At 48.3% G+C, this 26492-nt stretch overlaps 3 protein-coding genes across 3 annotated transcripts; 1 reads left to right on the top strand and 2 right to left on the bottom strand.

Annotated features, from left to right (window-relative positions):
• The first annotated feature begins 4721 nt into the window (after positions 1-4721).
• On the top strand, positions 4722-11477 carry LOC105454308 (cilia- and flagella-associated protein 43-like). Its single transcript, XM_011696858.1, has 7 exons — positions 4722-5294; positions 5411-6173; positions 6657-7327; positions 7425-8231; positions 8717-9003; positions 9436-9861; positions 10071-11477. The coding sequence occupies exons 1-7, from the start codon at positions 4730-4732 to the stop codon at positions 11475-11477; spliced, it is 4926 nt and encodes a 1641-aa protein (XP_011695160.1). The 5' UTR covers positions 4722-4729.
• Positions 11478-13856: 2379 nt separating this feature from the next.
• Positions 13857-15699, bottom strand: LOC105454307. The gene is made up of 5 exons (XM_011696857.1): positions 15550-15699; positions 15058-15161; positions 14724-14797; positions 14474-14569; positions 13857-14204 (listed from the first exon to the last, which is right to left on the bottom strand). The coding sequence occupies exons 1-5, from the start codon at positions 15697-15699 to the stop codon at positions 14071-14073; spliced, it is 558 nt and encodes a 185-aa protein (XP_011695159.1). The 3' UTR covers positions 13857-14070.
• Positions 15700-23990: 8291 nt separating this feature from the next.
• LOC105454210 lies at positions 23991-26477 on the bottom strand. The gene is made up of 3 exons (XM_011696679.1): positions 25746-26477; positions 24272-24514; positions 23991-24209 (listed from the first exon to the last, which is right to left on the bottom strand). Exons 1-3 carry the CDS (start codon positions 25752-25754, stop codon positions 24117-24119), a joined length of 345 nt encoding a protein of 114 aa, XP_011694981.1. The 5' UTR covers positions 25755-26477; the 3' UTR covers positions 23991-24116.
• Between the last annotated feature and the right edge of the window lie 15 nt (positions 26478-26492).

Below are 26492 nucleotides of genomic sequence, written 5' to 3'. Positions count from 1 at the left end.
CCCCTTTTCGTCGTTCACCTCCTTTTTCGTCGGTCGGCGTTCTCTACGGCCGGTGTGCCGGCGCTATCGCCGGTGCAAATCAGGACCCAGGTCTATCCGTAATGGGAGTAGCGTTTTAGTCGTATTCGAGCGGCCCGCCAGACTCCCTCCGGATGGAAATGGAAGTCAAATCACTGGGGCCGTGGGTGCACCACCTAGCGAACGGCCGGTCTCGCCCCGAGTGAATGACCACCGAATCTATATGCTTATCTCTCCGCGGTCGTGTATTATAAAACGATGTGGAATCGATCTGCAGGATGGGTTCTGAAACGTTCGAAACGCTTCTTCACGGTATCGTCGCTTCTCAATGATGTCCAATAAACGATATATATATATATAGTAATTACCGTGAACAATAAAGCTGACAATTTGCGCTCTCACATTTTTTGCGATAAATAATCAAGAGGCTTCTCCTTTAAATACTTCTTTCTTCTTTAAATATCGATATTATCTAATTAACGTTCAAGCTTGATCTTCGAAAAATACACCTGTGGCAGATTTCTCACGTATGTTAATCACCGGCGCTCGATTCATTTCGTAGAATCGTCCTCGAAGAAACGAACGCCTAATCGTTACCGAGCGATGTATATGTTTAAAATTCCAGAAAGAATCTCGAGTTCTGCCGGACGAGCGTTAATTGCTCCGCGTTCATGCGTTTCTCACCGTCAGCTCCCCATTCCGGTGGAGGAAAATAAGCGCGGCGCCTACAAATTTGCTGCAAAACGTTTCTCTCCCCGTCCTTTCTCGCCGTTTTTCAAAAATCTCCTGGTGTGCCGCTCGCCCGTTTACCGAGGGTGCCAGCGACAAAAACCGTTCGGGGCTCCGTGAGATACTCCGGCCGTCAGCGTCATTCCATGCGCTATGGTGCCGGCAATTCGGGGGTCCGCGGGAAGGCAAGGGGGATGGTCTGGTTCTCTCGCGACCGTTGGCGTGATACCCTTTTTCGACAACGACCATCCTCGAACGGCCTCGACTCGGTATCACACGCTTCTCTCCGCGTCCCCCCCCTCCCCTCTCCCCGTCGATGCTCCTTACCTACCCCCCAATCGCGCTACGCGCAGACCCAGGGTTCGGTGTAAGTGCGAATTCCTTCTTTTTCTCTCGTTTCCTTTCGTTGGGCGGACGTGATTACTGGGAGGCCGAGAAGTTCTAAGCTGCTGCCCGTTCCTCCTCGGAGCACGGACATCTTTGCGGAGGAGGAGGAGGAGGAGGAGGAAGAGAAGGAAGAGGCGAAGAAGGAGAAGAAGAAGATGGAGAGGAAGAGAGAAGAGTTGTTGTGATGCTGCATGGGGAGAAAGAGCGAAAAGGATGGTTTGGGTAGGACGACGGCGGAACGGGAAGGGGTGAAGGGGAGGGTCGGGTGAGGAGCAGCAGCGATCGGCGGAGGGACGGGGGTGTACAAGAGCAGAGGTTACTTTTAATGTCTCGCGTCACGCAGCCCAAGGCACCGTGAGCCTCGCCTCGTCCTCCTTACTAATTTGGCGCCAATTTCCAGGCAACCTCCCGAGCAAAAACTAACCGAACCATATACCGCTCTCTTCTACTCCCCTCCACCCCTCTCTCTCCCCCCCGCAGTATACGTACACGTGTACCGTGCACTTCGACGCGAGGCTCTGATTAAATGCTACTCCGCCGCGTTCGGAGTCGTTCCTTCTTCCTCCTTTCTTCCTCTCGCGGCCTTTCCTCTTCTTCCCTCGACGGTCCCCCTTTCTCTCTCTCTCTCTCTCTCTCTCCCTCTCTCCCCCTGTCTCTCGACGGCGCGGTTTCCCACACTGTGCGGACGATGTGATACGAGACGGCGGTTGCTCGTCGCGCAGCACGTGTGCGTGCCGGCCACGGAACGACCGGCGCGTATATATATACACGGCGGATGATGCTCCTTTGGCTCCGTGCCGCTTTCCGCCTCGGATCACCATTTTTCTCCGCCGCCCTCACGGGGCGCGCGCCTCCCCCGGGAGTCGTTGCGCGAGATCGCGAGACTAAATGTTAAGGCACGAACGCCCGGCGCTGGGCGTTCACGCTTACGTGGCCTATACGCGTATACTTCTATACGGGAGTATCTCAACTCAATCGGGCGATGCGGTATTTAATCCTCGACCGCCATGAAAAAGCTGTATTATACGATAAGATAGACTGCGCCCGACTGACGGACATTACTCTTGGAATTCCAGGCTCAACAATGATTTCCTCAGCATGATTTCCTCGCCGATTCGATTTTTGTACTTCAACGTACTTGGACGTACAATACAATTCTCTTTTCTATATCAAATTGTGTGTGCGCGCACGCGCGTGGAGAATTTTTATTCGCAGCATTCTTCCTCGAGATAATTTCCTCGTGAAAAATGATAACTGACTGAAGCATCGCACGGCAGTAAGTAAGAAAAGCGTGAGCCGATCGGAGTCACTCATGCAAGCCGTCAGTTTACAAATCAAAGTGCATAATGCACCCGGCTTTCAGGTTCCCACGCGAGTCCGGTGTAAGCGACGCCGGAAAGACGACGCCGCTCGTTGTTCACGAGCACGCTCGTCGATAATGCCGATCGGTATACGCGCGGCCGGTGGGTTATGCAAATACAAATCTCAGCGGGCGTCACTTTAATGGCGAGGCGACGGCGTACGGGCAGCGTGGCGTACGACGCCGCGGACGAAGCGAAGGCAGATCCCTTCGGCCGTGGATACGCGAGGATACGAAATCAGGCAGTCTCAAGGTAGGCAGTCAGTCAGTCAGTCAGACTGCCGGTCAGGGAGGGCAGTCAGGACCAGGTCGGTGGAGAGAAGAAAAGAGAGAGAGGAGAAAGAGAGAGAAAGAAAGAGAATGGAGAACGCGCTTGGCAGGCATCCACGGGCAGTATATCACGTGGCAAGGATAAGTTTTTGATCGGGCCTCGCTATACGGATGACTCCCTGCTGGTTGACCTCATCACGCCACGCTATGGGGGTCTTTATAAACCACCATCGACTGCGCGTATCCTAATCACCTTTTGTCTTAAGCCTGCCAAATTCTTTCTTCGAGAGAGGGAGAGAGATAGACAGAGAAACCAGCGCGCTGACCCCTCTGTCGATATCCGTCGCCACCAACGAATGTAAACCAGAAGAAATTGCATGAAAACACGATCACTCGATGCGAACGACTGTGAGCGAATTTGTAACGTAAATTTTTTTAAAATTAAAAATAAAGAGAAAAGAAATTGAAATATAGAGAAGAAGAAATTTAAGCTAAAAAAATTATCGGTTTCAATAGACATATACATATATTTCATACAGTCACCGAAAATAAATTGCGATAACGTAACTCCAAATCACCATTATTTTTAGAAGTAAATTATTTTTAAATAAATTTTTGAAACTAAAATTACTCAAATATAGATATCGTCAAATGTTGCATATAAATTTTAATCTGTCTTAATAAATTAGGCTTATCTAATTCATTTTAAAACTACGTACTTGATTCTCCAGACGTTTGTATAGGCTTCCCCTAAAAAAAAAGAGAGATTTTAATTGCTTACATCCTTTCGCGCCTCAGGTGCAGGTTTATTGAGCTGAATCGATAAAGTGTGAGTGTCTTGTTTCAATGGGGGCTGAATCCATCTTCCGTCAGGATATTTTAAAGTACAGTTATACAATAAACATGAAGGATGTTGCAGGAGAATAGTTGTCACTGGTTGAATTAAGCAGAGACAATGGAGGCGCAACAGTTAAACAGGTAATTCTCTGTTGCAACGTTCCTCGCACCGTCGTTAGTTGACGGAATGAATGGACATCATATTTTCCGTCGCTTTTAAATGACATTGTCTGCTACCGGCGCATATGTTGCGTGGATGCAGACCTTTCGTTAATTTTTCATGAAATCTTTCATTATCATGACATAATACTGTTGAAGCTATTGCCTTGTTCCTGCGCTTCGATAAACGCGTTAATCGTATTACACATTTTACATAATTTGAGAAGACGAGCTTTTTAATGTGGGGGGGATTATTATTGAATGCAACATTCAGCATTTACAGATGACTGACACGCGACGTCAAGCGCGGCGTTGTCTGATCTGGATTTACTTTTTCGATATGAGAAAAAAAAGGGGGATTCAATCCCCAGCGTAGCGTGGAATTTTCGGTTTTTATGTTGTTACCTTCACAATGGAGAACAATGGAAACTTTTAACTCCATAGGAAATTAGTCTCGAACATTGCCGAAGGCATAAGAAGTTTGCCTCGTTCGGATGCAGCGGCGATGAATAGCGCGTTTTGAAAAATTGGATAAAAATAACGATTATTAATAATTACTGATTGTAGTATATACTTTTTTTATATTTACTTAAACCACAACGTTAAATGCAATTTTTGTGAACTCATAATCATTTTTAAATTAAAGAAGAACAAAAAGAGAGTTAAATTCAATTTAAATTTAGATTTACAATTTTCATGTTAATTGCGTAATCTGTTATTTATCTTTTAATCTTATCGACACATAAAAATAATTGCAAAATTGTCAAGTGAACAAATCAATTACTGTGACATTGCCATTTAAAAATTCATAATATCATTCAATCTGTTTGTGACTTGTTTCTCTTTTTGGCTCTTGTCAAAGTGGTCATACGTTCATTTAGGTTATTATTTATAATCAACTGACGATTCTATCAGCTTAGTGTCATAATAGTTATAAGTAGTAGTATCAATATAGTTGCAGAAGATACGATGGATCAAGTTACGAGTTATTCGCCCTGCTGGGTCCGCGGCGGCAGGCTCGAGGAAATAGTTTGGATCGGCAGGGACGTGCTCGCCTGGTGCACCGGCCTGTACATCGTGTTCTTTCACGTCGTCAAGAAGCAGCAAACGCTACATTGGTGTTGGAACGATGCGACCGGCGACGGTGCTCGCTGCATATCCGGTCACGTGTCCGCGCCGATCTTCGCCTTCTCCGAGAGATCGCTGAAGCCGCGTATCCTCGTCCTCGAGTATCCCTCGATGACGAGAGTCTGCGAGTGCGTCGGCGGTTGCGACAGCGGCTACTTGGCGACCGCGTTCACGCCGGACAATTATCTCGTGTCGCTAGGCTCCCACCCGAACTTCCCGATGATCGTGTGGTGCTGGAGAACGGGGAAGAAGATCGCGACGGTCAACACGTCTATACGCGACGGGGTTGGTCAGACAATCAGGATAACGCTTATGGGACGCACCGTCATCGGTCAAATGGGAAAGACCTGCGGAAAGTTGCTCACCTGGGAGCTCGACGTCGTCGATAAAATTATTATCTTAAAAGGCACGTCATTTCGCTTTACTTTCCGAGGCAATTTTAAAATCCGGCTCTTTAATAATACTGCATACATTAGCATAGTCAAAGATTCTAAAATGAGTAAAATATTTTCATTATCGAAGATCACGAGGTGAAACTGCCAGGAGACGCTGTAATTCGCGGGATCGATTGGTGCCCGACCAATCGGTCGCCGAACGACCCGCTGTTGGCCATAACCGACGCGGACGGTCACGTGTATCTGAGCAACTACGACGGCACCAACGTTCTCCGCGTCGTTTTCTCGCAACGTTGCGGAATCTGCGTGGACATCGAGGCGCCGATCGTGCACTGGTTTCGCGACGGTATCATCCTCAAGACGACCTTCTGTCAGATTCGTTACTTCAAGAAAGAGCCGACGACTGACGTCTGGCGCAAGCAATGGTACGTCAAGTCGACCCACAAACCCCACATCCTGGTCGCGCATCCCTCTAAAAATTGGCTCTTCTACTACACTCTCGAGGGCTACCTGATGCAGATGGTGTTCCCCGAGGATGAAAGCGCGCGCGTGATGCCGTCGGTTCATAGGTATCTGCATCACGGCGGTAAATACCGCTTTGTCGACTTCTTGTATCCTTGGTGCCATCATCTCGTGGCGACAGATGATCTCAAGGAATTGACAATCTTCGAGAGCTACAGCGGCAGCGAGATCGCCAGAGTGGAGCTCGATATAGAAGGCAGTATATCGGCTCAAGCCTCGCATCCGGATGATCCGCTGATTGTCGTTGTTAGTGATCACGGTGAGATGATAATTCTGGGTGTCACCGATCCAGAGCAACCAACGATACTGGCGTACTTTCGTCTCCAGATGAAACTCTTGGATCTCATAAAATTTTCCCACTCCGGCAAGTGAGTCTGATAACGATGTAATTCACATATCGGTTTCTTAAAATTTACAGTCACATTAAACTGTTAATATAATAATCGTTGATGACAACATTAATTCGTAGCTCAAAGCAATCACATATAATTTTAAAACAATTCTAATTTCGTATCTTTAAAAAATTGACAAATATATTAATTAATTATAACAAATTACAAAAAGTGCTACTGTTAAACGCGATATTAATACAAATGAAAATATTGAAAGATTTGTAGCTATCTACTTTCTGACTCGAGTATAACAGAGTCTGAAACACGAATTCCGTGTCGGCATCGTTCATTACATTTTAAATACAGTTCTCTATTATGTGAGCATTGATTTTCCACTCCATAAGGAGCGGCCGATACTGCTCCTCTAAATGCACTTTCACCGAACGTATTTAGTCATGAGCAAGACGTTATTTCGAGGATTATATTGTACATCTCTCGGTGGATTTACGTTGCTGCCAGATTTTTGATCGTCGCGCAGAAGGAGACAGGCAATTGCTATTGCGTGAACCTGCGACGCGACACGCCGTGGCAGGTGATGGCCCAGGTGCAGGTGAAGGGTCGTTTCGCCGACGTGATGCTGTACGACGACGAGACGCGCGGCAGCCTGAAGGTGCTCGTGCTTTACGCCAGGTACGAGCCGTTTCGCTCGGTGGGTCAGCAGTTGCTTGTGTACGACGTGCCATACCTCCTCACCGGCGCGGATCATCGTCTAATCACCGAGACCGTCAACGACGTAACGCTGCCCGCGCTCTTTTACGAATTGTGTCACGCGCCTGACGATCCTTGGCTGCTAATCGGCTCGCCTTATCTCGAACGGCAATTGTACACGCTGAAGCTGCGACGCAACTTCGAGGGCGCGACCTTAACGGAAGCGGCGCCGACGGGCCATCACGTGCGGCTCGCTCGCGTCTTCGCCGATCATCATTGGATCGTCACGTGCGCCTACGACGGATTGGTCGTTATTCGCGACAGAACGATACGGCAGATCGTCGACGCGGTGCCGGTGCATCACAGACTCGACTCGGGTAGCCGAAAGATCGTCGTTAATCCCGACGGTGATACGGTGGTCGCCCTCGGCCATGACGGTTCTTTAGTCGCGACACGCATTCGTCATGAGAGTGAAAAAGTGTGTATTAACAATCGTGTGATTTTTTTATTTTCTCTTAAAGGACGGCGTTCGATTTTATTCATTCTTAAGAAAAAAATGGTGACAATTCTTGTCTTTAGTACAGGAGAGTAAACCGTCACTGGCCGTTACTGAAACCAAAAGTGTCTACCCAGTGGATTATGAATGGTATGAAAAGCGAAAGGAAAATATACTCTTGGATTACGCTTCTCTGGACCAGGCGATCCGTGCCTCGTTGACCCGAGCCAGAACAGATTTCCCGGCTGCCGGTGAGAAAGAATTTGCTACCTGGGAAGAATGGCAGCAAAACGTGCAGCTGCAAGAAGAAGCGAGATTCTACGCCAAGGAGAAGGCCGCCATTACGAAGAATCTGGAGGCCTTGAAGACCACCGTCAGACAGCTCCTCGACGCCAACGAGACCTGTTCGGAGATGGAGAGGTTGCCGGTGTCCGCGTTCGACCTGAATAGAGCAGGCCGCGAGCAAAAGCTGAAGACGGCCAGGGACGAGCGTGAAGACGCCCGCATGGAGCTCGAACATATCTGCACCTCGATGGAGCGCGTAGTCGGCTGGATGAAGGCGGCCTTCTGGGACCCGCAGGTCGTGTTGGGTCGCTCGATATTCTCCTTCCGCGATGACACGGAGGTGACGAATTATCCGCTGATGAAGGAGGATCCGTACTTCAAGGAGCACCTGCGATGGGCGCAGTTCTCCAAGGACTCGGTGCGCAGCACCGTTTGCGACACCTTCCAGCCGTGGCACAGCTACACGGACGATCAGCTGCATGCGGAGCTGAGTAAATCCGTCCGGGTGTATCGCGAGGAAGAGAGGCGCAGGATGGACCTGCTTCTGAAAGAGGAAGGGCGCGAGATCGATCCTGAGGAACTAGCGAAGCTGCGGGCGGTCGATGGTAAGATAATAACTTTCTGTTTCTCTTTCAATGTGCATGTATGTGCGGATCTCGGAGCATTGCGCTTAAATTTCTTAGCTTCCGACAAACGGTAATAATACTTTCTTGTCATTCTTTGCGAAAGATCGGTATTTTGTATGTCCTCAAAGATTTTTTAATAATGTACTTTATATTAAATTCTTTTTTTTGAAAAGGTTTTCTCTGAAAGAAATTTTGAAACGAGAATTTGTAATTAACAGTTTTATAAAATTTAAAAAGGTTCTCTTAAAGAAAACTCGAATAAAGAAAAAATCTAGATCAATATAATGGGCGTTTGAAATTGCTTAAAAAAAATTGATTTGCCAGAATAAAAATACGAAATCTAAATTAAACGTCAAAAAAAGGAGAGTTAAGAATTCCAGTTTTACTCTGTATGAAGCTGCGATACTTGGGATTTCCGACTTTGCTCGATTAAACCTCGCTAATCGTCTGGTGCTTGTCCGCAGGCATGACAACGCATCGGTTCGTCGAGCAATCGCCTTACTATTACTCGCAGATGGAGTCTTACGGGTTCGCGCACGTGATGCTGGACAATTGTTATCTGATGCACGACTACAGTAAGCTCTATGCCTACTTCAATGGGCTCTTCGACGACATGTACGCGACGAAGGAGCGAGAAGCGAACGTGATACGAGAGAGGAACGAGCGGATACGTCATATAGACTCCGAGCTGAGGATAATGTTCGGTCAGAGCGTGCCGGAGGTTCCTGTTGATCCGCAGTGGCATCCCAAGGTAAACACGAGGTACAAGCACCGCCTCTACCGGGTGTCTAAAAAAGCCGCGGCCTTATAACTGAATTATTACAAGAGAAACGTGAGTCGATGTTCTTGCGAACATTAAATTAGAGGAATTAAAATAACTTTCCTCGTGGAAAAATACAACGTGCCAACATTAAAGCTAGTCGTAAAAGATACTCAAATTATATTTGTAATTGATTACAGACAAGTGCATAGTAATTTTCTATGAAAATCTAGATTTTATAAAATAATAAATTCTTTTTCAAGTGATCAAACAGATGCTATGACAAAATTTGTAGTATACATTGAGATTCAATTTTCAAAATTAATTCTCTTTTATAAACCTTCCTGTGCACGATGTTGCAATTACGAGTAATTGTTAACATTAGCGATTAAATATCGATAACGTAAATACGATATCGATTAGGAGAAAGTAGAGAGCATTATTCAAGTGCTCCACGACGAGGTCAAGGCGAAGCCGTACGTGTCGCCGTCGCAGCAGGACATCCTGGATAGGCAAAAAGCGGAAGCCGAACAAATCAGAAAATTGTTATTGGCCGACGATTTTCGCGAGCGCGCCCTGATGAAGATGATGGACGGTATGCTGGAGATTCGTTGGGAGGACACCATCAAGATAGACGTGCGCAAGCCTCTGTGCATGCTGGAGAAACAGCCGGAACAGTATACGTCTGACGATATCCTCGTCGTAAAGAAGTACGAAGCGGATGTGGAGACTCTTCGGCAGGAACGTGAGCGTTACAGGAGGATGCTCGAGGCTGATTACGCGAAGATCAACGGACTTCTGCAGGAAGGCATCGACAAGTTCGACGCCAAGTTGGATGAATTATTTCAGGTCTTCCATCAGTCGAGATTCTAACTTTTTATTATCATATTGTTTACCCAAGAATTGAATTAATTTTTTCTTTTTTAATTTTTTTATTTTAAAATTGCAATATTAATATAATACATAATTTATATAATATTTTATAATTATATTTTTTTTTATTTTAACATGATACAGCTAAATTTGTCAGACTCTTTAGAATAACGTTTACTTGGTAGCTAAAGCTAAGAGTCGAAGCGGCGATGAATCAACTGAAGCTACGGTACATTCGCGGCTGTTTGCGTAACCTCGCGCGAATCGAGGCTGTAAAAGAGGACGATAGGGTGAAACAAGAGATATCCAAGAAGCGCCGATATGAAAACACGCTGGAGGAACACGCGCAGAAGCTGCACGCCGTCTATCAGGATATGCTCACGCAACACGACGCGCTCTGCACTCGTGAGAAGACGTTGGTGAAGAAGTTCCAGCATGAATTTGCCGCATTGTCGAGGGTCAACGTCGAGCTCCTCGAGCGGCAGTACAAGCGAAGACCGAAGGTATCCTTGAAGAACTCCATTGCCATCAGCGATCTGTTCAATCTCGCGAAGTATCTTGTGGACCGTATCGAGCCGGCTTACTTCCCGGCCGAATGCGCGGATTACTCGAAGATCTTGGACGGTCTGGACGCACGACCCACCGGACTGCCGCAGCAGATCGACTCGAGTCACTGGGACCACCTGACGCAATTGCGCCGCCAAAAGATCAACGTCGAGCTGAAGATCAGGGCTCGGCAACTGGAGATAGCCGCGGCAGAGCGTACGATCGCCGTGTTCGAGAGTAAAATCAACGCGTGTAAGTCGAGCGTGGCTCTCTTCAAGGATCGGTTCAGGACAACGAGGGACGAACGGATAACGTGCGAGCAGGACGCGGAGGTGCAGCTAGTGCTGAAGAGGGGCCAAGTCGAGCTCGAGCTGCGCGGCGAACGGCGCGACGCGGCGGATGCTGTTTTGGTGCCGCGCGAGGAGATCGAGAGGGTCAACGAGCACATCCGTGTCGCGGGTGCGCGCAAGCTGAACGCACTGAAGCGCACGATCGACTTCCGCCACGGGATGCTGTCGATCGAGTGGGAGCATCGTTGCCTGAGAACGCGCTTCAAGGAGCTGGAGGAGGATCTGCATTTCATAAGGGACGTCACGGCCACCCGGGACATGCGAACCTACCTGAAGAGAAAGACGAAGGGGCTGCGCGACGATAAAACTGCGGTACATCTCGAGAGGGAGATCGATACCGCGAGAAAATCTCTGGATAAAACTTTGTCCAAGGAGATGAATAAACTCGAGAAACTTCGGCAGAGGATCACCAGCATAAAGAGAAAAAACGCCGAACTCGATCGGACGATCACCGAGATGAATGTGGCGAGGTGGGAATTGGAGTATCAGCGCGACGTTATCGGAGAGATAAGGCAATACGAGCATATGGACTGGCAGATGCGTCTCTTCAGGCAGCGATCCGACCTAATCAGGAAGCTCCAGGACAATTACGCTGAGCTCTTGACGTTGCAGACTGAGCATGAGTTGTTGCGGCTACGAACGTATCCCACATTGTATTTCCGGACGTTGGACAATAAGGACGAAGTGTGCCAATAATCAATCGATCATATTTAAATGTAAGAATTATAAAATTATTATTTAGTATAAGAATCATAATTTTATTATTTTTGAAGAGAAAATGATAGAATTTAATTTGGATGTGGCAATTTTGCAGAAAAGAAAAACTATTTTTGGGGTTTAATTATTTCTCTTTTAACTGGTTTTTTTTGGTTCTTTACATTAATTTTGTTAAAAATAATATATTATTTCTCAATGAAGACGAGCGGTAGAGGGGAAGATAAGATGCCTGAAACAAATCCTCCGGCAACAGTCACGTTTGGGTTCGTTAGATACACGTCACACATTATCTTAATCTCCGTCGAGTAATTTAATTAAGTTTATAGATAATCGCGACCCCGACGAAACTACACGCGCGCCAATAACGGAGCTGTGCCACGCCTGTATTTTTCGCGCTTATAAACTTAGCGTAATCTCGCGATCGCTAATTTCGCAATCACGGGGCGGCGGGGCCGGGGCCCACCTCTAAACTCCGCTAAATCACGATCAACGTGGCGGCGGGATTTTAATCGGCGACGTTTCACTACGATCTCGGCAAAGGACAAGCGGCAATTTACGCCGCCGGCATAAATCACCCGGCGACCCGATCTCGATACATAATGGGTGCCGCTCGCGGTCTAAGCTTTTTTTCACCATAAATAACAGTACTAATAGTACACCGGCGAGATGAATGATGCGGTCACGGCGACGGCGGCGGCGGCGGCGGCGGCTACGACGGCGGCGAATCATCGGGTCGCCGCAAAGTGCGCGCGTACGAATCAATTTAATCTGGGAAATTTCCAGGTGGTCCTTTCGAGAGAAAAGGAGCGAGAGGAGTAAGGAAAGTGGAGACTCATTCCGCGACGATTAGCGACGTCAGATCGGACCGCGCGGTTTTCTCGATCTTCCGCAACATTCGTCTCCAAAGTCCGCGGCCCCCCTAAAGTGGGAGCGGACCTCGTTGCCCGCCGTTTGTTGTCCGCGACACTGTAAATACTTTCGACTTAATAGCGATTTGATTTTTATTAATGGAGGCGCGCGGTGTTGCGCGCGGCCCCGCGCGCGGTATTACGCGCCTCATTCCCCGCGCGCCTTTTTTTTCCGTCCGCGACCGTGGTAGCCGCGCGCGAAGGGGAGAAAGAGCGATATCCGTGACAGTCGATCGATTAATCATCGTTCCGCCGCTGACGCGAGCACAATGCTGCCGTTGTCGTGGAGAAAGACGAAATTGGGATGCCGCTTGCACCTATCGCGACGCTTGTTGTAAGGCGTCCCGACGAGAGCAGCGGGAGTTTCACGGTAAAAACGGAGCCTTTTATTACACGCGAGTGATATTGCGCCGCCCTACGACGGTCGCTTGTTCGATCACTTGATATCTATTTTTAATCTAATATATTTTACTACTTGTATGTAGTCAGTATTTAATGCGCTAAATATTATAATATGTGAAAAAGAAACATGCCGTGCTGAGGATGATAAAATTTAAGAGAGAAACGAATTTCGCGTTGTTACAACGATGGTTGCAATCGTTTATATTTCACGTTAATGCTGCAAATAACTACATTATTATATGTGACTAATGTTGCATTAATATTTAATGCGTATACGCGATATGTTATTATATACTACACGATTCTCTTTACAAATTATTGGATTATTTCGAACAACACTTAATTGTATTATTAATCGTATTGTTTTCAGAGTGTAGCGATAAAATCCCTGACAATCGGTTTAAGCTTACGAAATAATTCTTTGCACGTGATGTTTGCCTCGCTTGCGCTCATACGGGGGATTCGCAGTTAAAATACGTTTAGCAAAATCAACGCGCGAAAGCGAAATCGCGCGTGTATACGGCCATGCTGCGGTCGAGTCGCGGATTCGCCGTTGGTTCCGCCATCCGCATCGCCGAAGAAGAACAGTCGTTATCGGGGGAGAGCCGGCCACTCCAATCAATGCAAATCAAATCGAGAGCCGCGGATACGCGTAGCGCGTAGTCAAATCAACCAGATAAAAGCTTCATGAATGTAAAGGACCTCTTCCCTCTTTCTCCTCCCCCGTCCGAATGTGAACGCGAGCCAGCCAATCTGGTAATGCGTCTTTGCCTCCTCGCCCCGGCCGTGCGCCTCTCGTTCGACGAGCAAAAAAAAGGGGGAAAGAAAATATCGGCGCGTCGCGTCACGCGAAACGTCAGGTAGTCCAGCGATGTAATAGACATCGCGCTGAATATTACACGACGTAACGTGAAACGCGAATGTGACAATACGGGATCACACAGGGGATATACAACTTGCCCACCTTGGATATTTCTGCTGTCAGTGGATCGACGCGAGTTTTTTCATTTAGAATAATTTGAAAACAGGGATCTTTCAAGTTACATTTTTTTTTATCGAGCAGACAATTTCATCACATTTTTTTCGTAATGCGTAACTTACAAGCTTATAAAAAAAAGTACTAATTTATTTCGCTCAACTTGTCAATATTAGCTCATTCTTATTAATTTTCTTCCTTTTTCATACTATTTAAGTCGTAAGTATAAATAATCGAATGTTTGCAAAAAGTAAAAGTTAGAGTTGATATTGATCTAAAGCAATTATTATTGAAGACAATGGCCGAACGAATCTTCCGTTTTATCCGAGCCGAGAACTTGGCGCTCTTCCGGGATTATACCGCGCAGCTCCGAGGCGTCGCGGGCAGATTTCCCGCAGGAATTCCCCGACTCGCGGTAACCTTTCCGACGCACAGAACGGGTGCAGTCAATGGTGTCGTAGAACGGATTGGACGAATTTTCGAGTGCAGTGAACACAAATTTGCGAATGAAGTTTACTTGGTCAAAGAGAAAAAATGTGCACGGAATGGAAATACCGTATCAGTGATCTCGACTAATTTACCCGGGTAAACAGAGTGGAAATATTTGTAACTGTAACTTTACTGATGGATATTGCACGAGAGAGAGATTGGATTCTTTTTACAATACGGTGCACGATACAGGACGATACCTATACTCTCCTCTCGGTACTGCAGTCTTTCCCTTTTGAATCCGTTGAAAATCCTAGCGCGGTCGCTGCTGTAATTTCGGAAGATGTTTCTTGCGCCTGTAAATATATTAATTATTTCATAATTAGAATATTCACGATCACAATATTTTACGCTGCTGTGTTTAGATTTCGATCTGTCTACATTTGAGTTTTTCAAATTGTAGACTATATTTCCTTTCGGAATTTTTGCTAATGATCGTAATCATCTTACCATTAACGGATTTATGGAGGCAACAACGTAATGTGGAAGTGATCATGTTTGCTGCAATCCGATGTCGAGTATCCCTTCAACAAGAATTTAAAATGTGAGTTTTCATATCAGCTAATTGTATCAATTGAAATTGGAAGAGAATTGCGTTAAATCGAATGAACAGAATAGTTCAGAGTAGTTCAGAGTATTTTTTTTTTTACTGTTTGCAAGGTTATTTAAGGCATCCAATTATCGAAATTCTTAAATCGAGAGCTATCGAATTACTCAAGTGACGTTTGTCTATGAATTTGTGGAGGAATATTGCGTTTACCACTTATTTCACCAATACGTTTACTTATCTCCCTGCTGATAATTCTCATCCAATTTGTCAGAACATCTAGGTAACTTGTCTCTCTGCCTCTCCTTCGGTATACTTGCTCTGTACTTGCATCTGTACCGCTATATTTTATTGGGTTTATTATCACAATTTATACAATCCTCATCGTTATCCTTCGCAATCTGTCGATGTTCAGGGAGGGGGATGGGTCGCCGCATCGATGCGATCTCGTCTCGACGGTAAAATCCGTCTTTCTTTTTCCTCGTCGTTCCAGAGTGCCGTATAAGGCAAGGCGATTGCGAGTACCCGCGCGCTACGGGACAGGCTTGTTGGCGCAATAAAAATTTGACACGATCGTCCACATCGCCGTGGAAGAAAAACGGTCGGGCGGGCGGGCGAACGGCGCGGCGGCGGTGGCGGCGCGGGGGGAGTTAACATCGGCTGACTTTACGACTCGCGCTACTCGCGCAAGGGCGAGAGGGACGACAGCGAAACTCGTTATTATCCGACCGTACTTCTTCGTGGCGTCCAAGAAGAAGACGGCCGCGGCGATGGCGGTGACGGCGACGGCGACGGCGGCGACGGTAGCGCGGCGATGCCGTCTTGGGTCTCTCGAGCTCTGCCGCCGCGTGGCCGATCCACGGGCCACTTTCCGACCATAAAGAGACAAAGGAGCGTTTCTTCTCTCTCACCCCGCGGAAGGCAGTAAACTCTCATTTTCGCAAAATAAAAAAGGCGCCTGTGGAAGCGCGCGCGTTCGACCGCATCAGGGAGAAATGTGGAATTCTCTCTCTTTCTCTCTCTCTCTCTCTCTCTCTCGCCTCGGAATTCCACTTCGGCGGGATTGACGCGTTACGAGAACACGCGTAGATTCTTCGAACACGCAATTTCTGTTTCATCGTTGAGTCGATAAGATGAACAGCAGCAGATCCACTCAACAGCGCGAACGATACGGATAGTAATGATAGTATTTACCACAATTTTAACGTAATTTAATTTTCTCGTATGTATTCGCATCTGTTCTTCTGAAGGATTTGTGTACCGTATTGAAATATGTTGTGAAGAGAGTGCGGTATATGAAAGAGGAGTGCGTTTGAATGATCATTCAAATGCAAAAACGCGAAGCATTTATCCTTTATCATTCCACGTACATTTTCAACGCGCGCGCGCCGCTTTCACGAGAACGCACGCATGTGTAAGACGGGAGAGTACTTTCGTTCCCATCGGTCCCACGGGTGGACTCTGCCAAGGCGTGACGTTAATCCTCCGTAAGCTGGACGTTTCTGCCGTTCCGCGCCGTGCTCCGGGCCGGCGTATTTGCGTATGCACCGAGTCGACGTGCGCGGAACGGCGGCGAATCGGCTGGGACGCGTTAACGCCACCCCTCGTCCGTTTTCGGCGGATTGGGCTGAACGATCACGACGTTCCATCGTCGTGCCCGACGGTTAACCAACCCGAAGACGATACGCGACCGAGCGATTTTCGAGCAGCAATACGAGCGTGTTCCCTTCGTTGTCCAAACAAACGTTGCCTAACAAAAAGCCGTACGCGAATCGAAGGTGTGAGCATAAATCCAGAAGGAAATTAACTGTCAACAGGGATGAACGAATCTTAAAGTAAAGACAGATTCTTAGGTTAACTTCCCATCTAAACTCTTCTCTTGGAATTATGTAAAGAGAAAGATTGATTTAAATCGATGATAATCTCATATAATGTTTCTCTCGACAAAACAAAATTAGGGGTTGACTCCTCGAGGCAAGCAGGGAGAGAGCTTTTACGTCGCTCTAAAATTTCAATTTTCTAAGTTTGGGAGTCTCGGCGCGATAACTTCCGTGGACAATCTCTCGCACCGGCGAGGGAGTTCTTTTCCCCGGGAGGGCGAGCTTTCGGCTCTCTCGGCGCCGCGTCGACCGCGCTCGGGGTCTTGAATTACGACCGGTGCTTATTACCATCTTTATTCTACTTTGTAACTTAGGCTCGAACTCTCGGAGAGAACGGGTGATGGAAGGGAGAGGGGGGGAGAAGCCCACGACGCGAGACCTATCGCCGGGCGGACTTTACGATTACGAGACTAATCTCGTTTTAATGACAGGATCCCACGTGGTCGGCGAATAATGAAGTGTCAAATCGGCTGGGCGCGGTGGGCGTTGTTTTCCACTTTGGGTCCCCGGCCAGATATATACATATATATATTATACGTGTGTGCGGAGAGGCCCAGGCCCACGGTAATGTATTCCGCGGGCAGATTTTAATTAGCAGCGGGAGGATCTCGCCCTTTACCACCAGGCCCACTGTATCATTATGTCCTGAAACTCCCCGTGCCTGGTGTTACCTGTTTCGGAAAACGTCCCGCCAGATGTTTCGCGGCCGTCACGCTCATCGTCGAATTTTACGCCGGCTTTTTGAGACGGGAACTCGAGAAAGAGAGAGATAGGGAGAGAGGCGCCGCAGCGCCCCATCTCCTTATGGCCCTCCGTGATACGTATTGTTCCCGAGCGCTTGGGAAAGCCGAAAGAAATCCGTAACATCGCGGGCGATATGAAAATTCTATAGCGTATCTAATTCCTTGGAGCGTTTAAAAATAATTCAGGCCGCTTTTACACGCGGCGTAACACGTCGTTACATGGCCGTTTTTTGGAAGTTTACTTGAATTGATACCTGGATATAATTGGTTGTTAATTAAATCCGAGAAAATAGCAAAATATTTTATGCACGCCCGGGAGGAAGATGACAAGAGAAACAAAATTGAATCAAGAAAATTGCCATTATTTTTGATGTATCTGAATTTGAGTAACAAAAAAATCTAAAGATGTATAAAATCGTTGCGTATTTTATTGTCGGACGAGATTAATCTGCGCTGAGCCAACGTAACATGGTCCCGTATACAATGACGAAGAATTTTCTTCGACAGTATACACGGCGCGAGCGGTGAGAAATGGACAAGCAGAAAGTCTTTGTAACGTCGTCGCAAGAATGTCCGCGCGCGATATTTACGATCGAGGGAGCGTATCCCCGGGCGGCGAAGCGCCGGAGAACAATGCATCTCGCGCGTACAGCATGCGATTGGCTGCACGCGACGCGTGCGGCGCGATTCTCCTTGCGCACCTCGCAAGGAAAAAATCACGTGTGCACTGCACTCGGCCGATGGCATAATGAGTTTTGCATGCCGATATACCGCAAGAGCGGATCGATCCCCGGACCGAGTTGCCGCAATGCAACTTCGGTCGCACGCCGGAGACGATCGCGCGTGCATATCAAGTTGCATGGAAATATTCCTGTGCGAGGAGCTTGATTCCACCCGTTCTCGTTCTCTCTCTCTCTCTCTCTCTCTCTCTTTCTCTTTGAGAGAAGACCCTCCGTCTGTCCTCCTTGTCTCCTTCTGCACGAGCACTAATGACCACCGCCGCGTATCAGTAATTTCGCTTTTTCGCCGATGGTAATTCCGGGCCCAAATGATCCCACTGTTTTTGACTGATGCGCGCTATTATGACGAACGAGAACGTCCACGGGACGACTCGGGTATAAGAGGGGGATACGACGGGCCGAACGGATCGCGCGCGCGCGCATGTTGTTAGTAATTAGCGTATTAGCCGTGACTCTGTGCCGAGCAGTGAGTCGACGACGTAATAATCGCGTCGCATGTGGTCGCGTAAGCTAGCCCGACGTCTCGAGGCTTAATAGTCGGCCGATTCGTTCCCGTGTGCTCGTTAGCGCGCGTTAGCTGTGCCACTCGGAATGAGAATCCGGCCGATTTATCAACTCCGCAACTTGTACACGAAAAATACGGGCCCGATTAAAAGACTCCCTTCGGCCGTGCACGACCCGAAGTTGTCAGTTGTTCGATCAATTCCAGATTGGCCTGAAAACCCAGTTAAAGGGTCACTCGGTAGGTCTGGGACAACGTGTATAATGCGTATAATTAAATCGAGATTTCCTTGGGAAGCGCCGCACGTGGGGAATGAGAGATAGCCGTGCATAATAGCGCGCTCAATTATGCCGCGGCCGTTGTCGATTTGTTCGAAGTCGAAATTTCCATTCTCAAAGTACCGTCGCGCAGACGGTGCCCGGTGCCACATTTTTTTCCAGGCAATTAGGAGCGCATCAAGCGACCGCCATAAATGCGCCCGAAACGATCGGTGCCGTAGCAACGCGCGCTTGCCGCGGTTTGTGCCCCGGAACGACTTCCCATTCAATTAGCGCGAGATTTCCAGCCACGGTCATATGCGAGTGTATACGCGTCCACGATCCTTCGAGAGAGAGAGAGAGAGAGAGAGAGAGAGAGAGAGAGAGAGAGAGAGTAAATTGTGGGCATCCACCTTCCAAATCGGATAATAATGATGCTCCGTACTGCGAGAGTATCTTATTGTTAGTACGACAGTCGTTAATACACGTTTAGTCAGAGCCGCGATTTTTCAATAATTATAGTAGCTGTGTGAGCAGAAACCTCAAGTGTTCGACATAGAAGAATTAAAGCAGCAGCTCGGGCAAATGCCAGCAATAAATCTTTCTAGAGCCAGGGATACGCGGCGTAAGATTTAACAAATTACGACACTTATAACTGATCGAGATGTACAATTTTGCGGTCGCGAGAATTATCGTTGTTGAAGAATATTCAAATCTTCCATCTTTCTTCTAATTTGTACGGAGCATAAAACGACGATAAGGGCTGCAATATATACGGCCGCAGTTCCATGGAAATATGATTATGCGAGCGAGCTCGTCCACCCGATTCACGTAGGAGCGTGCGTCACGACTCCGGAGACTGCCGGCTGCCTCGAGAAAAGGAGAAAGAGACGGACGATCTTCCACCCTCTGGGGCCCCGGCTCTGCAGCCGCCCCCTTTCTTCCCTACGCGGCCGCCTTCGCCTCTCATTCCTCCCCTCCACCCCGTTTCTCACCGCGCTTCTCGTACCGATCGTCTTCGTTTCCACGCGAAATCTCGGCCGCCATTAATTCAGCCGCGGCCGACAGGTCACTCGAGTAGAACAGCCCATTACAGATATTACGAACTCGCGTAAGTCCCTATATACTCCCTCTTCTGCTTTGCTCCCTCTCCCCCTCCCCCCTCCTCGTCTTCCTCTCTTCCATCGACTCGTATCAAATAATTATTATTGTTGTTTGCTTTGCGGCCGGCTTCGCTGCAGCACTATTCCCTCTCCCGCTCCTCGCCGCTCACGGCGGCGCCTCACGGTGCCATCAACCCCCTTCATCGCGGGTCCGTTGCACCTTACCGCGATGCGGGTCGCCGGGGTGACCGGCAATTTGTTCCTAAATTTATTACCGATGACTGATAGACCGAGCAGCGTGCGGAACGCGGCGCGCGAGCAATGCTCTCTCTCTCCTCCGTGGCTCTGCGTCGGTGATATCAAATTGGAATCGACTCTCGGGACCACTGCCCGGACGCTCGCGGCCCCTCGGACTCTTGACGCGCGCGTTGCGGAGAGAGGGGGGGGGGGACGACGGCGGAGGGGCCCCCGATAAGGGTGCGAACGGGCCCAGGCGCGGTCGTAATAAATATCGAGAGAAAGGGGGCGAAGGAGGATGCGGCCGTAAGCGAAGGAAGTCCTCGGGAAGATGCTCATCGCTTCGCCAGTCGCCCATCGGTCAAGTGGATCTAGGAAGGATTCTTCGGGGCCAATCGTACCTCTCGCCCGAAAATGTTGCACCGTGAAAATGGAATATTTTGCATTGGGATATTTTGCTTTTACTAACGTAAGTTTCACTAACAAATATTTAAGAATCTAGAAATAAGATGAAAAGTTTGCTGCGGTTGAAATACACGAATTTATTCTATTCTTTCATAAGGAGGATAGAAGGAGAGATTATAATAAAAAGATATATAGGTTTTACTCTTTCAATCCACACGCGATACAAGACGAATTTTTGAGAATAGCGATTCTCTCTCCGAATCGCCTGAACCGAGATATGTATCCCGAGATAGTTCAAATTATCCAAATCGGCGAAAAAGGGAAGAAGATAAGAGACGTCGTTGCGAGCGGCGGCAAAATAGAAAGCGCGCGAGAAACTAGGACGGTCCTGGCCGGAAATCGGCGTTTTACATAGTCAGCTAGTCCTCGGCTATCAAATTAGGGCGGTCGGTTGCACGCGTTTCACACGTGGTTCGACGAAAGCTTCGAGGACTCGCGGAGGTTCTCACGTTCGCGTGCACGTTCGCGGAGGGGCAAGGAGAGGGTGGTTTGCAAATAAGAATCACACGAGGGGAGAGCGTGGCGTCGGGCGGCGGGGGGGGAGGGAGGGGGGCCTTTGGTCTTTGGGGCCCCGTCGAAATCACCTTAAATACAGGTCACGCGTGCTTTGCCCGCTCGCTTTTTGCATCGCGGTTTTCGGTGTTCGCCTGCTGCCTGCGTACAAAAGTCATCGTTAGAGGATGCCGTCTGATATTCTCGAGCGCACGCTCGTGCTTCGTATTACGTTTGCATTGTTCTTTCGAGCAGTTAAACTGACACTTTTGTCGGCGATATCGATAGAAACTCTTCAAGAATAGAGTTCGAAAAATAAATAACTGCATTCACGAATTTTGACCGTTAAATTTTTAATCAAATCCAACTTTTGTTGTCCGTTTGAAATTTAGTTCTTAAAAGTTTCTTTATTTTCAATTCTTGATAATTACAGAATTCTTGATTTCTTAACATTTTGATTAAGATCAGAATTAGTGAATCAGAAGATGTGCATGAATCAAACGACACGGTTAAAATCTCTGGGAGATTATGTTGAGCCGCCAGTTCGGATAGAGAGAGACTCGTCGCCACGAAAGTAGCCTTGATTTCGGGAGTTCGGTAGGATGTTTGCATACTCTTTATCGGTTAACCCGCTTCCTCGTGTTCTCTTTTCGAGAAAAATTATCCCCCGGGCGGCACGTAAGCCTCCTCCCGACAGTCGGTGGGAATGACGGGAGCAACGATGCAAATTCCTAATCACTATTTTCGCATCAGCGCGCGGCTGAAAAATAAGAGCGCGCGATCGTCGGTTTCGAAGCCGGGATGAGCGTGGTGCCCGCCCTGAACCCGGCCAAATCACTCACGCGACTCTCGATCGGCAAAAGCAAGCGTTAACACGCTCCGTGCGTTTCGGGACGCACTCGCTTTTTCCCCGGCCGCTCTCATTCGACGTCCATCGATCATCGCTAATTTCGGGTATGCGGCAGCGTAGCCGAATATTCACGAGCCAGTATGCTCTTACAATGTATGTGGCTAGGAGAGGTCGCTAATTTCGTATTTTTGGCTGGCGACTGGTTTTTCGTCGTAAGAGGATGCGATATCGTTCTTTTGGTCGAATTTCACGAGATAGTACACACGCTCAGCGAAGCAAAAGTGGTTGTGACGATATCCGTTTCCTTCACGATTCTGAAAATTAATAGCAATCTTATCCGATGCGTGATAACCGCAGATATGATGGCATTCCTTTTAATTTGATTTAATTTATTCTAACTTCAGCTAATTCTAATTCTAATCGCAGCTTGTGAATCTGTAAAACGGATCTAATGTCTAGGTATAATCTTTATTTTGAACCATGACAAAACTTGACGCGCTTTGCGCATTTTTAATGTTCCTAATGCAAATCTAATCCCGACACTAATGTCATATTTGCGGTTACGGTACCTCCTCGATGATCATCAGCGCCAGTTCTCGATCACGTTACGTCAGGTTTCTGATTTGTCGATACCGCTATCCAATACATCAGACCGCAGCCGGAGAACTTAATGGTCCCGAAACATTAGTCTTGCCGAGTTTAAGAAATGCACACGACAAATCGTGAATCGTGTGCATCCCGAGAGTCTTCGTCTCTTCGACTTCTGCTCCCGATATTATAGCGACGTTTCATTGTTGCGTTCAACTATAATGTCGTGCCTCTTTCGCTTCTCCCGAAGCAGAAAATCCAACGATCTCTAAACGCCGCTTCCCCCCTCGGACGACTGTACTTCACCTGTCCTTCGATGGCGAGGTATGGACCGTTCGGCGTCTCGCCGCGAGGACGCCGTTGGTTCTTAAACCTCGAGCGGTCGCTCTCGCTCGCTCGCTCGCCCGCCGCAGCCAGAGCGGTCCGTTTCTTCGTCGGCAGGGGCAGCCATTATATAGTAGTAAATATCGTAACGACTCCTCTCTCTGCCCATCGTGCGAGAGAGCGCCAGGCCGTGCAACGGGCTAACGCGCAACGGGCTAACCACGAGTAATTATGTAATTGCCGAAGAATTACTTACCGAGCCGGTCCCGCGGCCCGTCATTCAGTGACATTCCGTCCTTTTTACGAGGGCCTGAGTGGCGGGTCGTTGTCTTCTGCAGGGACCGGGTTGTCTTCCCTCAGCCGCCTCCCCCGCTGCCCACCCCTCGCTCGGCCCGAACTCGCCCGTTTTCTCCCCGCGCGGTTCATCCCGCGTCCCGCCCCGTCATCTTCTTCTGCTCTCGCTCTCGCGTGATATCTCGACGTTGAATCCGCGCGTTGTAACCGCGGCAGCTGTTCGGCCTGTAGTTTGGATGTGTATGTGTGTGCGCGCGCGCGTGTAACTAAGCCCGCGTGGTTCCCTCGGCTTTTACACCGGCACTTTTCTAACTTCGAAACGGCGGCGACGGTAAGCAAAGCGTGAGAGTGTCCGAGAGAGCTGGGACCGGCTGCCTCGGTCACTTTTACGAGTCCGAACGGAAACGAAACGGACGCATCACACGCTCCGCGAACGCGGTCCGCCGCCACCGCGAGAGATCTCCCCAGGTAGGATTCCACCCCTTCCCCATACAAGGCTGCTCGTTCGGACTCGCGGTGCCGCGCCACGCACTTTCACGGTCTCCGCGACGGGTTATCTTCCTGCGTTTTTGCACCCTCCTCGTACTGTTCAGAGGCGATTGATTACGTTGTTACTTGACTTGTTTATCGGTGGAGGTAATATAGAGAGATGAGGAATCCTAAGAAAAATGAAAGAAAGTCAACGATGTTCAATCTGCTCGTATTTTAGCAAAGTTTTATTGCGTTATAACCGATTGATCAGAATTCTCGTTTTTTTTAATTAATTATTCTAATTTATTATAATTCTAAGAGTTAGTCTTCTCTCCCTCTCTCTTTCTCTCTCACCGACTAGTCTCACTTACAGGACATCCGTCAACGTCCGTCCGCTTTATCGCGCGAATTGAAAAGGAAGAGGCGGCAGCGCGACGTTCGATCTGCACGTAAGCGGATTTAATCGTACCTCCGCTATATATGCATGTGTGTTTATAACACTCACGAAGACTCCCACTGTCGCAGGCGGAGTTATCACTCCTCGAAGTATCGCGTTAATCTCCGTATCGCGTGCCGGAGCGCGCTTCCTCCTCGTATACGCAGGAATACTATCATCTTGCGCGAGGGTGCGCACGGGACATCGATTTGATATGCGGAAGTGCCGGCGTGCCGTCACGATATCGTCTCGCGTCTCGTTCCCTCTCGAAGGGGGAAATCGGATCCTCTTTCGCGCATGAAGCTCGAAAATCTGCAACATCGATCGTGGCTTAGCCTTTAAAGCAATTTTGTCGTAAAAATAGGAAAATATTATTTTTCTAAATAGAAGTTATCCTTCGTGGAAAATGAATCTCTCTTGAATGCTCAAGGAAAATTATCCTCCCGATCGGACAGCCATCAGGCCGATTTCTTTTCACTGTAAATCCGCAATTACGAAACACCGCGAGTGTGGCGGACGTCGCCAAGAATTGAAGTCGAAAGTAATGGGGCGTAACAACGTCGTAAAGCCGCGCCGTAATAAAGGATTACGGTAGCGCGCCTAGCACCGGCGCATAAGAATTAGCCCGACATTTGTGTCGTGCCCAAGATGGCACCGTGCTGGGGCCGCGTAAAATCGTTCCCTGAGAAGCCCGGCTGTAGAGACTTTTCAGGCACGGCACCGCGCGTCGCCGCGGCGGAGAACGCGGTGACGCAACTTTGTTCCGCGCGCGACTTGTTTTCCGCTCTTAAGGCCCTAACGGCCATTAATGGTAACAGTAATTCGCGCGCGCGCGCACTCGTCTTTATCGTTATTGCGGGATCGTTAACGCGCTCGCGCACGCACGTATACGCACGCACGCGTATACGCCGCGTGTCGTCATTACGCGGCCGTCCGGCCCGTTAACGCCGAGAATGACGTAATTAATGCTAGTCAGCGGGGCCGTAACCGCGCGCGTCTTCCGTTTTTTTCTACGCGCTCGCGACTCGTCATGCCGTTTTTTTTTTTTTCGTCGTCCTACTCACACTTGTGCGTGCGTGTGCGTATGTGCGTGCGTGCGTCCAGCCGCTGCGGATAATCGATGGACGATGGCTGCGCGATATGATGAACGTCGTGAGAGAGCTGTGAGAAAGAATGCGTGCATCCTTCTCAGGGGAAGGTCGTCATAGTTAAAAAAAGGAAAAATGACGCGTTAAGTTTTCACACCGAAGTAAATGCTCTTCATTCAGTTTACATGCGCGCATATTATCATAAAATTAAGGGGACGATATTAAATGATAAAGAGATGATATTAAAAATACAAATAGATTTACAATTGTAAAACAGTAGTAGTCTGTATCAGACTACGCATGGGAGATTAAAGATTGCAAATTAGAGATTAAAACTCCATCAAAATGAAACTAATTAAAATAATATGATTCGATTGATCATATTCTAATCTTCAATTCGCAATCTTCAATTTCTCAATGGCAGTCTGTAATACCAGATTAATATTTTCTCATACCGCTGGCATCGAATGATGGACCGTAGTTTGTCAGAATGTTTAAAAATGCAGTTATGCTTTCCACGCGGCTTTCAGAATCGCTCACATTCTCCGACGAGAATCGACGAGATTAACGGCGGCGTATCGGTATGCCAGCATGTAGTACCACTGAATGGGACGCTTCGTGACCAATCTGTCCCATTCTCGAGATGTAAAATCTTTGTCGCGGGCAACACGAAAGAGAAAGAATCCTACCGCGCGCCCATGTCGCGGCAACAAAGGATCCTTGCCCTCTGAAAGGCGCTCGAGCGTTGCGTGTCACTGCACGGCGACACCGCAAAGAGACTCTTCTTTCTCGCGTCGCGGGACGAAACGCGTCCAGAGGAACGCGAAGAGGAGAACTTGTCGCGCACGGCGACAGACAATTCGGTGTACCAGATGGCGGGCTCACGGTCGCATCGCGTGCAGTGTCACTCCAACTGACGTCTGATCGGAGGGAAGGTCGCGTCGGGGAAAAGTGTGGGGTCTTGCGGTCGTCCTGTCTGAGAATCGATCCGATCGAGATTACGTTTAAGCGACCCGCGACCGCACCGTCCTCGCTGTCCCACGTCGAGATCGAGACGTCCGGTTCCGCGGGGACGTCGAACTATCCGACGACTATAGACGTTCGACGAATATCAATCTGGCGATTGAAATGTGCACGCGTGACGTGCGAACTTGCTCACCGACAACGTTCAACGCGTTGCGATTTAATGAGTTTAAAAATAA

This window comes from Wasmannia auropunctata, unplaced genomic scaffold (genome assembly GCF_000956235.1).
Source record: "Wasmannia auropunctata unplaced genomic scaffold, wasmannia.A_1.0 LD335987.1, whole genome shotgun sequence".
In the NCBI taxonomy this organism is placed as follows: domain Eukaryota; kingdom Metazoa; phylum Arthropoda; class Insecta; order Hymenoptera; family Formicidae; genus Wasmannia; species Wasmannia auropunctata.
Note: the sequence above shows the minus strand (reverse complement) of the source record. Positions and strands in the feature narration are given on the sequence as shown.

Bases quoted from the DNA above. Each gene is read 5' to 3' on its own strand.
- LOC105454210 (XM_011696679.1), bottom strand. The intron at 24,210-24,271 runs GTGAGTGTTATA...GCTTACGTGCAG, and splicing joins CTGCGACAGTGGGAGTCTTC to ATCGAACGTCGCGCTGCCGC.
- LOC105454307 (XM_011696857.1), bottom strand. From the start codon at position 15,699: ATGGTCGGAAAGTGGCCCGTGGATCGGCCACGCGGCGGCAGAGCTCGA. The intron at 14,798-15,057 runs GTAAACGTATTG...TTCTTGTTGAAG, and splicing joins AATTATCAGCAGGGAGATAA to GGATACTCGACATCGGATTG. The intron at 14,205-14,473 runs GTATCGTCCTGT...TGCGTCGGAAAG, and splicing joins GTACCGAGAGGAGAGTATAG to GTTACCGCGAGTCGGGGAAT.
- LOC105454308 (XM_011696858.1), top strand. From the start codon at position 4,730: ATGGATCAAGTTACGAGTTATTCGCCCTGCTGGGTCCGCGGCGGCAGG. The intron at 5,295-5,410 runs GCACGTCATTTC...TCATTATCGAAG, and splicing joins TAAAATTATTATCTTAAAAG to ATCACGAGGTGAAACTGCCA. The intron at 6,174-6,656 runs GTGAGTCTGATA...CGTTGCTGCCAG, and splicing joins AAATTTTCCCACTCCGGCAA to ATTTTTGATCGTCGCGCAGA.